This window comes from Hemiscyllium ocellatum, chromosome 2 (genome assembly GCF_020745735.1).
Source record: "Hemiscyllium ocellatum isolate sHemOce1 chromosome 2, sHemOce1.pat.X.cur, whole genome shotgun sequence".
NCBI lineage: Eukaryota > Metazoa > Chordata > Chondrichthyes > Orectolobiformes > Hemiscylliidae > Hemiscyllium > Hemiscyllium ocellatum.
In genome coordinates, this window is record NC_083402.1 from 80,832,148 (window position 1) to 80,844,534 (window position 12,387).

Sequence of the window (12,387 nt, forward strand, 5' to 3'; positions counted from 1 at the left end):
GTGTGGGGTGGACTTTTAAAGAAAAAGTGGAAGATGGAATCAGGTTACTGAACTTACTGAACTCCATGACTCCTAGAGGCTGCAATGTCTCCAAGCAGAAAATGAAATGTTGTTCTTCAAGCTTGTGCACAGGCTCCTTGGAACACTGCAACTGGTCTGCCATAGAAATGATCGTCGGGAAGTGTAGTGATGTGTTGCAGGCATGTCGTCACTTTTCAGATCGAGTTTAGGTGTTCTGCAAAGCCGTTCCCCCAACCTGTTGTGCCTCCAATGTAGAGGAGACCACATTGTGAACAGTGAATACTGTAGTCTGGAGCCTTGGATAGTAACATTTCAGGATACACTCCTTTTATTTGTGCTTTTTGATCCAACTTTGTTTTTCATCTTTCTCTGTTTGTCAGTTAATTTCTCTGAACTAAAAATATCCACTCTGGCCTCCCTGTTGTTTCTTCTCAACCAGTTGATCAAACAGTCTCTGATTAAATTGTATTTCAACTTCGTTATCGTTTTATTTATTGATTTATCCTCCTATTTCAACTTGTGGCTTTGTGACCTTGTTATCTCAGTCCAGACAATTTCCAGGATATGTTTCTTGTAACACCTCAGTTGTCTTTTCTTTTGGACTGGCTTGTCGAACTTAGGCAATGCTTGAACATGTTCAAACAGATCCCAACCGGGCCTTTTGGCTATGATGAATTTGCTCATCGTCACTATCCTCCTCACCTATGCCTACCTTGTACCTTCACCTCTGCCCTTTTGGTCAACTTTCCCATCTAATCACCAACTTCTTCTGAAGTTCACATTTTCTCTCCCTGCTTTCCTCTGTGTCTGTCTTCCTTCACCCCCCCCCCCCCCACTCTCTCTTAGCTTCCCCCCCCCCCACCGCTCTCCCTTACCTCCCCCCTCCCGCTCTCCCTTACCTTCTTCCCCCCCCCTGCTCTCCCTTACCTTCTCTCCCTTCCCCTCTCCCCCGCTTTTCTCTCTCTCTCTCTCTCTCCTTCTCTCTCTCTCTCTCTCTCTCTCTCTCTCTCTCTCTCTCTCTCTCTCTCTCTCTCTCTCTCTCTCTCTCTCTCTCTCTCTCTCTCTCTCTCTCTCGCACACTCTCTCTCTCGCACACACTCTCTCTCTCTCTCTCTCTCTCTTTCTTCTCTCTTTCCCCCCCCCCCGCTCGCTCTGCCTGCCTCTCCCCGCTCCCCAATTCAAAAGCTTTGCCTTGCCCACATTTTTTTTTTAAATCTACCAAAGTAAATTCCTGTCCTCTCAGACAACTCTTGGTGACTGAACGAGTCATGACTACATAAAGCACACCCTGTTTAAACCAACCGAATTCAATGCCCAAAATGCATTCATACCTATATCAGTTGCTGTGTTTGAGTCCAATAATCTTAAACTCATGCAGACTTTGAGATTTTGATCTTGATCCTAGCCCCCAATTTATGGATCAGACCAGACCAGACCCCTCAAAATAGTTCAAGGTAATGTAGACCCTAAATTTTTATTTTAAATGCAAGATGCTGTTTTCCAGATGCAATTCTATTGGACATATGTTTTGACGTAAAGCAAAAGTTCATTCCAACTCTATTAAAAATACAACAAAAGAAAGGAACTTTGAATAACTCATGTCTATTGGAAAAATTGAGAATAATTATTTTACTACAAACCAGTAACTGCTCCAGGAAAGTCCCCTGTGAGAAAAAGACAAATGCAGAAAACAGTTTGTCTTACATGCAGTTTTCCAATCCAGGAGGAAAGAACATACAAAGACAACAGAGTAGCAGCCAAGAGAGATTCACTGCCTTCCAACCCTTCTAAAGCCCCAGCAAAACAGTTGAAAGCTAACCATAATCCTAAATCTGAATGTGACCACAGTCACTTGGGCTGCTTCTATTTTTCTGTTTTTCTTAAAAGCCTCATGTTTATCTTCTCAGACTGCACAATACCTGTCCCCGATCTATTTCTAAAATAAATCAGGACAGAGCACATGAAAGCCACAGTGTCATCTCTCTCAACCAGACACTCCTTTCCTTCCCCTCCCTTGGCAGCATTCCTTAGGGCCTGTTTCCTCCAAGGCATCTTGATTCAGTCCTCCATTCAACATCTCTTTTCATTCCCATGCACTTTGCTATCTGGTTGAAAATGGTGTAATGCCTGTCTGTATAACTCCTCAGTCCTCCCCATCCAAAGCAGCCAATACTCTTCCAGGTGAAGCAGCAATTTACCTGTGCTTCATGCTTTTTGGGAGAAAGTGAGGACTGCAGATGCTCGAGATCAGAGTCGTGAGTGTGGTGCTGGAAAAGCACAGCCAGTCAGGCAGCATCTGAGGAGCTGGAGAATGACATTTCAAGCATTAGCCCTTCATCAGAAAGAGCTTCTTCACAGATTACAATAGGATCTGGACCAAATGGGCCATTGGGCTGACAAGTGCCGATGGAGTTTAATTCGTATAAATGCGCAGAGCTGCATTTTGAGAAAGTGTTGGAGGCTGGTACAATTGCAAGATTGAAGACGCATTTGGATGGGTATATGAATAGGAAGGGTTTGGAGGGATATGGGCCGGGTGCTGGCAGGTGGGACTAGATTGGGTTGGGATATCTGGTCAGCATGGACAGGTTGGACATGTTGTACATCTCTATGACTCGATGACTCAATCTAGCCTGCTGCATTTGCTGTCAGAAAGTAGTCTCCTCTCTACGTTGAGATAAAATACAGACTGGGTGACCATTTCTCAGAACACCGATTGGTGTGTCAGCAAAAGTCATCTAAATCGCCCTCTTCCAGCCATCTGCCACTTTGTGACACCATCGTGTTCCAACACTTGTGTCGCAAGCCTGCTGCAGTGCTCCAGTGAGCTGCATTGCTCGTAAAAGTCTTATTTTTCACTTGGGGACCCTTCAACCTGTAGGACTGTATATATCGAGTTGAATAATTTTCAATACTGGTTCCATCCTTGCAATTTTTGTAACCCACGCCCACACCGGTGCTGTTATGACATGGGTTGCTTTGAACAGTCACCCTGACCCCTTTCATACCTTCTCAACCTTCTTTCCCCCCCCCCCCTCCACCCCCCACCCCACCATACACTTCTCTGCTCCATCTCCACCTCCACCTAACTGCTTACTATTTCCCCTGCCCCTCCCCGTTTTGGCTAGCGTATGTACTAGCTTTTCCCAAGTAATATCAGTTCTGATGAAGATTCACTGAATTCAGTGTTAACTCTGCTTTCTTCCCACAGATGCTGCTGAATATGCTGCACTTCAGCAATTTGTTTTTGTTCTGCATTTTGTTTTATTGAGGGCAAGAGCAATTTGCGTTGTCTGTTGGAATAAACCAGGTTACTACTACAATATGAAACATTGCATATTGATTTGTAGACCCTTTCATACCATTATTTTGTCAACATAAATTAGTTTTCAGATTTTCTTCTCCAGTCGGAACATGCTTTGAAACTTGTATTTCCAGACTGTGTTGGAATTGTGCTGTCATTATATCTCTTTTGTTTGTTTCCTGACAAACTGCTCAAAACCTGCATGCACCATACAGCAAGTCCAAATATAGAGGGATGTTGAAAAACTCTTGGTTGGGTAGAAGATTATTTAAGAAAAGCCCAAACAGATGTTGAAATGTTCTCCTCTGACTTGCTGGATACTCCTCAATTTTGTTTTCTTTGAAGATTTACTGTCCAGTGATTGTAACTTTTCTGAATAATTGATCTTCTAATTTCTTTCTACAGTGGCTGAGCATGTAGAATCAATTGACAACCCATTGCACGAAGCCGCCAAACGTGGTAAGTATTCATGGAAATAACCTACAAATACAAGGTGAACTAAATTCTGTTACAATGTATAACTTTTTTTTCTCTGATTATATTTACAAATGCAACTTTCACAACACTGAAACAGTTGCAATTTATCTTCCCATTATCTCTGGGCAAAAAAAGTGAAACTGTTAAAAGTGCCAACTCTAGATCCTTACTAGAAATTTGAACATAGCTGTATACATTTCATTGTGGGCTGAGGCAATGCTGTGACTATGGAAGTATTGCTTTTCAATTAGACAGTGAGGATGGATTGACTTATCAGAATGGACATGAGGCCATAGTTTTTGTCAAAAAAGAACTGCAGAAGATTGGCTGTGTCTTGGCTAGCATTATCCAGAACTAATGCTACAGAAATAGATTATCTGCTTTTCTTTATTGTTTGTGGGTCCGTCTGTGTATGAGAATTGACGGCCATATTTTCCTGTAATGTAACAGTTTTTTGCATTTCAAAAGTTTTAAATTGTGTGCTGTCCTGGTCGTCTTAGGAGGAAGGATGTTCTGGTAATGGATGTGATGCAACAAAGGTTTACCAGACTGATCCCTGGCATTGGGGAGCGGGGGGTGGGGAGCAGACTTAAGAAGAGAGCCTGGATCAGTTAGGACTATATTCATTGGAGTTTAGAATGAAGGGGAATCTCTGAAACATAAAACAGTCTAATGGTACCAGACAGGGTAAATGTGGGAAGGATGTTCCTCATGACCAGTGAGTCAAGAATGAGCTTGAGAATACAAGATGAGCCATTTAGAACTGAGCTGAGAGGGGACGTTTTTTCACTCGGATTGGTAGGCTTGTGGAATTCTGTCACAAAGTGGTTGAGGCCAAAACATTTTGTTTTCGAGGAAGTATTGGGTATAGCCCTTTGAGATAAAAGCATCAAATGGTATGTGGTGAAAGCAGAAACAGGGTACTAAATTGAATGATGAGTTCTGATCATATTGATCAGTAGAATGTTAGTAAATATGACTGATCTTCTATTCACGCCAACCACTAAAATCCTGTTTCTCTCTCTGCAGGTGCTACCAGACCTGCTGGGTTTCTCCACGTTTTGCTTTTTAAGTGTTGAGCCCATTGGAATTGTACATTGAACTTGTCTGTAGATCCAGAAAATGAGATCAGGTTTCTTAGTGAATATTTTGTATTCATCTTGGCAAAGTTGGGGGATGATACAGAAGTTCCAGTGAAGGAGGAAATGACACACAAAACAAGCATAATGTGAACAAAAATACTGGAGACATTGATCACCTCAAAAATGGATAACTCATCAGATTTGTGGGCGGCACGGTGGCACAGTGGTTAGCACTGCTGCCTCACAGCGCCAGAGACCCGGGTTCCATTCCCGCCTCAGGCGACTGACTCTGTGGAGTTTGCGCGTTCTCCCCTTGACTGCGTGGGTTTCCTCCAGGTGCTCCGGTTTCCTCCCACAGTCCAAAAGTCCAGGTCAGGTGAATTGCCCGTAGTGTTGGCTAAGGGGTAACTGTAGGGGTACTGGTGGTTGCGCTTCGGGTCGGTGTGGACCTGTTGGGCTGAAGGGCCTGTTTCCACACTAAGTAATCTAATCTAATCTCAGTAATCTAATCTGTAACCTAATTAATTGTATCCTAAACCATTAAAGGAGCCAGGGAGGATAAAACAGGTGCTGTGAGGATGATTTTCTTAACTCCCTGAGAAACAAGTGAAGAACCAATAAATTGGAGAAATTTGCATGTTGTATCATTACTCAAAAATGTGTGCTAGTTATGGGTCAGCCAGTCTGATGTTAGTGGGAAAATTTAGAATCCATGTTTAGGGATAGCATTAACCATTATTTAGAAAAGTCATAGAATAGTCTGGGGTATCAGCATGTCTTTATTAAAGGAAGATCATGCCTTACTAACTGCATTACTTTTTGTTTACAAGGAGGATTGAGGATAATGCAATAAATGTTGTCTACATGGATTTGAATATGGCCATTTAACAAGTCCCTTATGGCAGACTAGCCAGAAACATTAAAGCCCACAGGTTAGAGGGAATATGGTGAATTGGATCCAAAATTCACTCTGACAGAAAAGCGATAATGATCAATGGGATGTTCTGGCAAATAGCAAGTGGCTTCCCATGCTGTTCAACAGAGCCTCTTGCTGTTGGTTGTACAGATTAATGATTCGGACTTAAATGTAGGAGGTATGATTGCAAAATTTGCAGATAACTCAAATAGTCTAAGTGGTTGATAGTGAAATGGACTGTTGACTGCAGGATAATATCAGTAATTTGTTTGAGAGTGAAAAACTGGCAAATGAGATTCAGTTTGGAAAAGTTGGAGATTCTGCATTTTAGGAAGGTCAAACAAAGCAAATGATGGGCTATTGAAAGGCGTGGAGGAATTGAGATACAACGGAATGCATGTTCACATTCCAGGTCGGATAAACAAAGTGGTAAAGAAAGCATGTAGAATGCTTTCTTTCCTGGGATAGTTATTGAATAAAAGAGCAGGGATCCAGTGCTGAGACTGACTTTGGTTAGGCCACAGCTGGAGTTTTGTGGAGAGACCTGGTCGTCATAGTACAGAAAGGACACTATTGCTCTGTCGATAGACAAGCATCTAATTGGAAATTGCAGGTATGAGAAAAATTTGGGTGTATGAGGTTTATTTTCTTTGGCAGAGATAGGGCTGACTTGTTCCAAGTGTTCAAAATAGTAAGGGGCTTGGATGGAGTGGACAGGGAAGCCCTATTTCTTTAATGGAGAAATCAGTTACCGAGACAGATTTGAAGTTTTTGGTAAAAGGATTGAGCGAGCAGGAGGAAAATCTCACCCAACAGATGATGAATGTTTGGAATTCTCTGCCCAGTGTGGTGTATGAGACACAAATGCTCAATGCATATTTAAAAGGAACCTGGATCTGTGCCTGAAGAGCCAGAACTTGCAAGGCTACGAAAGGCTAAGGCACTGGAAAGTGGGATTAGAATTGACAATGCCAACCCACTGATTTCCATATTTTACCTTGACTACATTTCCTCACACCTTGCTCTCTATAAAGGCTCCATTCCACTGTGCCAGTTTCTCAATCTTGGTCGAATCTGTGTCAGTGATGGCACCTTCCATGGGGAAGCTTCCGACATGACCAATTGCCTCAAATCCCCATCAGGGTGATCAGAGCCCTTAGCCAGCTCTGACTTCTGCCCTCATCCTTTCCCTTCTTTCACTGAACAAGGATAGTTTCCCTTTTTCCTCACTTTCCACTCCTCCAGATTCTGAATTCAAAGGATGAGCAGCTTCTCTCTATCTATGCTGTTTGGACTTCTGATATTGAAAACTACTATCTAATCTCCTCTCAAACTTCTATAAGAAAGACAGTCCCGGTTAATTTGAATTAGTTGTACAGTTGAACTGCTTTATTCTTGGAAACTAATTTTAAATCTTCTGTTAATTCTCTGAAGCCTTCACCTCATTAATGTGGTTTGCTTGTTCATTTCAGAGGAAAATTAAGCAGAGGGCCAACTAATGTGGGTTTGGATTTGCCTATAAGCAGACCTGTAAGGATGGCACATTTTCTTCCCCAAGGTCATTTTACACCATGAACTAGGAGCAGACCTGCCCATTTGGCAATGCAGCTGTAGATTAGCAGCTGCCATGGTGGCCTTTGAACCAGTGTTCCCAAAGCTTTAGCTTGAGACTAGGCCAGTGATGATACCTCCATGTGACCGTTTCCCTTATTCTGTCATGGCAAAAGAGACGGGAAGCAGCAGTGTAGACTAAGTGGCAGAGTTCTATTTAAGGTGATTGGGACCTTGAGGTGTATATGTTTGGTCATTGAAGATGGAGAAATGTTTGAAAAATTAACAAAGCCTATTGAAGCCTGGGCAATTTTAGATCAAGTATTGAATGCAAAAGCAGGAGAGTTATATTGAAGCTTTGTAAAGTTCTGGTTATAAAGCGGGTGCAGTCCATACTGTCCGATTTTGACTGTTGCAGCTCGCCAGGCTTATTTACAAAACACGTGATGTACTTAATTTGAAGTTTATTTTATTCCTCCTTTTGTTTTTGTGGTGTAGATACACCCACATTAAGAGAAGAGTTCCTGGATTTTGACCCAGGAATGGTGATATTGTTCTAAGTCTAGAGGAATACCTGCAAATTGGCTCACTTGCATCTGTTAGCCTTGTGCTTCTTGGTGGTAAATGACACCAGCTTGGAAGGCGCACTTGTGTGCTTTGAGTTATGTGCATCATGACCTTTGGTTGTTCACCCTTCCACCTTGCCAAACTCTGAATTTCAGAGCCAATTACATCTGCAACCACAGAAAGGTCTGTAAATTCTTCTAACTGTTTAATTCCCCCATTTCATTTTTGCTCTTGTCAATATTCCTCCTTCGCTCTAATTTTATAGCTGACATTGATATAAATCTAGTTTAATGCACCATTAGGTAGAATGTATTCAAACAAGTAGGTCCTTGTCAGCCTTGCTTAGCAGTTCCTTTGCTCTAGCCAAACCAATTTTTCTTTAGAACTTTCAAATGCTTATTCATTTAAGCCAGCCCTTATGATTTTGCACTTTCCAATACCTGAAAAGATATACAGTGCTGAAAAGCATGGCCCTGGAAAGCACAGCAGGTCAGGAATGACCTAAGGGCTTCTGCCTGAAATGTCACCTTTCCTGTTCCTGCTGTGCTTTTGTAACCTCAGTTTTTGACTGACTCTACAGCATCTGCCGTTCTCTCTATCTCCTGGGATATAAAGTGCACCTTCTGTCAAACTGCTATCTGATTTCTTGCATTCTACATTACTGTTAAGCTGATTTTAAATTGAAAAAATCTTCTAATGCTGATATTTGCATTTTTCAGGGAATGAAAGTTGGTTGAAAGAATGTTTAGACAACAGGGTTGCAATCAATGCTCTCGACAAAGCTGGAAACACTGCTCTCTATTGGGCATGCCATGGAGGACACATTGGTAAGACTTTTGCTGCCAAAAAAGAGCTCATAATTACGCAAATCTTATTACATTATTTTTCATTTCCAAGGTGTATTCCAAATTTGTCCGCTCTTATTTGTGTTGTGTAGGCTATTTAAGTGCTTGAGTTGATTCATAATGCTATTCTTAAAAAGTTATCATTGTTCTCGTTTTTGGGATTGCAAAATTGTTGTCATGTTTGAAATTAAAGGATAGCATGTCAAAAACAATTAAATTGACGGCTCCTGAAAGTAATGCTACTATTGAATGAGAAAACTGTGTTTGTGTGTACACTATATTCTCGTGGAGTGAAGTGTTCTTATCCATGTATAGCATTGAACTTGTTGCAAAATATTAGCTTACTAAGACCTTTGGTTAAATTTCTGGTGAAGCAGCTGTTAGGCAAATGATAAAATTTAGTCTTTAAATTTGTCAGTATCAATTACATTTTAATTTTGTGTACAGAAGAGATTGAAAGATTAATCACAAATTAGTCTGATTAATTAAACACAAAATTGTACTGTTCCATTAGTTGGAGGGCAGTTTGGTTGAGGACTGAGCAAGTTTATTCATTGGAATAAAAGCATGCTGCGTGGTGAAGTGTATCGAATAAGCAGCTTTCCTTTATTAAAATTCATAGAATTCCATTTACTGCTTTGGAGGAGTGTGTGGTTGTCAAACTCGGTCCTTTTGAAGTTAATGAGGCAGGTCACATTTCATGAGAAAGCATGTCTTTAAGAATATATATGAAATAAATATACTCTGTTTGCAACTATTTAGTGCTAAACAGTTTTTTGTTTTTAGTATATATGAATCTAGAGAATTACGGATGAATGCTGCTTGTCAATTATTGTACATTTAAATTATAGCAAGCCTTGGGACGACAGTCAATTTGGATTAATTAGATGTTGTTAAAATGAAGACATAGTTGTACTTTGTTTTGACTGACAGGAGACTTCAGGTGAATGTGACAATGATTATGCAAATGGCACAATCCCACAAATAGTATGATTAAATTATTCTAGATGATGTTGGCTGAAGCAAAAAGATGGTCTTAATTTTAAACAGCATCACTTCATTTGTGTAACAGCATTATCATTAACTTAAGCACATGTAAAAATATAGCCTACATCACAAGAAGTAAAGGTTACAGCCTGCTTGCTCCTTCCCCAACCTCTGTTTAGTCAAAAAGTGGGTGGGTTATGTTCCTGTTTGATATTTTAACTCCCTTCTCTGAACCAACGCACCTTTTTTTTTGGGAGATGGAGTTCAAATTCCCCTTAGTATCTCATATTGTGAAGCTTAAATGTAAAATTGCTAAACAAATTAGCTGTTGTGCCTTAATGGAAAATAAAAACTTAAAATCTACTTGGCAGCATTATACTTATCTCCAATAATCTAAAATAAATCAAATAATGAGTGTTGACTTGGGTTTGGAATAATAGCCCAGATTTTATGGTGGAGTAGTGTATCTTGCCATTCAGTTTGCTAACTGCTGGCGACAAAGTTTTCGCAGCATTAGCAAAGGAGACTTGCTCTCCTCTGATATCTGATCCAGTGCAGTATTGATCACAAAGGATCAGTGATGTTTTTGAGCAAGTGAAGACAACACATTCTCCAAGATGGTAACTTTGTCCAAAATATTTAAACAGAGCTAATCATCTTTTGAGGGAAAGAGATGTCACCCTTTGAGGCCAGAGAGGTTAATTCACAATTATCAGAAGCATGTTCATAAAACTCTCACTTGCAGCCTAATCTTTTCAGCTCATGTTGTTTATTAATTTTCTATCTAATTGATCACCAGAGGACCACAAACAGTTCTCCAAAACCAAGGGACAGGTTACCTTGGAAAGCAACATCAACATTTTTGTAGTTAACCATATACAGTTACCTGGTTATAACGGAGTCTGTTGGTCTCACTGTTATGGCAAAATCTGACCAAGTTTTAAATAGAAGTATACATAATCTTTAAATATTTGTTTATATGTAAATATAGATATCTGCAACATTGGTGAAAGTTAATCTGATTAAGTTGAATACATACTCTTGAGAGTTCAGTCACTTGATAATTTTGTAACAGGTCACTAAATGTCTGTTTCAGCCCTCGTCCTGAACCCCTTAAGTGGCTAGAAAAAGTAGCAAATAGATCGACGGTTTAGCAGTGGAACAAATGTGCCTAGAGAGTCAGTCATATCAGTACAGCATGGAAGCAGATTCTTCGGTCCAACTTGTCCATGCCGACCAGATATCCCAACCCAATCCAGTTCCACTTGTGAGCACCTGGCCCATATCCCTCCAAACCCTTCCTATTCATATACCCATCCAAATGTCTTTTAAATGTTGCAATTGTACCAGCCTCCACCACACTCTCTGGCAGCTCATTCCATACACGTACCACCCTCTGTGTGAAAAAAATGCCCTTTAGATCTCTAATATGTCCCCCTGCCCCTCACCCTAAACCTATGCCCTCTAGTTGAGGACTCCACACTCCAGGGAAAATACTTTATCCATTTATCCTCCAACCCTGGCACAATCCTTGTAACTCTTTTCTGAACCCTTTCAAGTTTCACAACATCTTTCTGACAGGAAGGAGAGCAGAATTGCATGCAATATTCCTACAGTGGCCTAACCAACGTCCTGTACAGCCGCAACATGACCTCCCAACTCCTGTACTCAACACTCTGACTAATAGAGGAAAGCATACCAAATGCCACCTTCACTATCCTATCTACCTGCGACTCTACTTTCAAGGATCTATGAACCTGCACTCCAAGGTCTCTTTGTTCAGCAACACTCCCTAGGACCTTGCCATTCAGTGTATAAGTCCTGCTAAGATTTGCTTTCCCAAAATTCAGCACCTCTCATTTATCGAAATTAAACTCCATCTGCCACTTCTCAGCCCATTGGCCCATTTGATCAAGATCTTGTTGTAATCTGAAATAACCCTCTTCGCTGTCCACTACACCTCCAATTTTGGTGTCATCTGCAAACTTACTGTACCTCTTATGGTCACATCCAAATCATTTATGTAAATGACAAAAAATAGAGGATCCAGCACCGATCCTTGTGGCGCTCCACTGGTCACAGGCCTCCAGTCTGAAAAGCAACCCTCCACCACCACCCTCCTCTACCTTTGAGCCAGTTCTGTATCCAAATGCCTAGTTCTCCCTGTATTCCATGAGATCTCACCTTGCTAACCAGTCTCCCATGGGGAACCTTATCAAGCACCTTAGAGGTCCATGTAGATCAAATCTACCACTCTGCCCTTGTCGATCCTCTTTGCTTCAAAAAAACTCAATCAAGTTTGTGCGACATAATTTCCCATGCACAAAGCCATGTTGACAGTCCCTAATCAGTCCCCGCATTTCCAAATACACGTACTTCCTGTCCCTCAGGATTCCATCCAACAACTTGTCCACCAACGATGTCTGTCTCACTGGTCTATAGATCTCTGGCTTGTCCTTGCCATCCTTCTTAAACAGTGGCACCACGTTAGCTAACCTCCAGTCTTCCGGCATCTCACCTGTGACAACCGATGATACAAATATCTCAGTAAGAGGCCCAGCGATCAGGACTTGGAGATTAATCAACTTTTGTTTCAAGACTTCCTCTTCTGTAATATGGGCATTTTTCAAGATGTCA

The 12,387-nt window shown here is 41.2% G+C and overlaps 1 protein-coding gene across 1 annotated transcript in view; it reads left to right on the forward strand.

Annotated features, from left to right (window-relative positions):
* ostf1 (osteoclast stimulating factor 1) overlaps nt 1–12,387 on the forward strand; it is an 84,146-nt gene that overhangs the window by 34,078 nt on the left and 37,681 nt on the right. The window contains exons 5-6 of the mRNA XM_060845066.1: nt 3,731–3,784; nt 8,638–8,745. Of these exons, the coding sequence (XP_060701049.1) occupies nt 3,731–3,784; nt 8,638–8,745 (162 nt within the window). The remainder of the gene's footprint in view (nt 1–3,730; nt 3,785–8,637; nt 8,746–12,387) is intronic.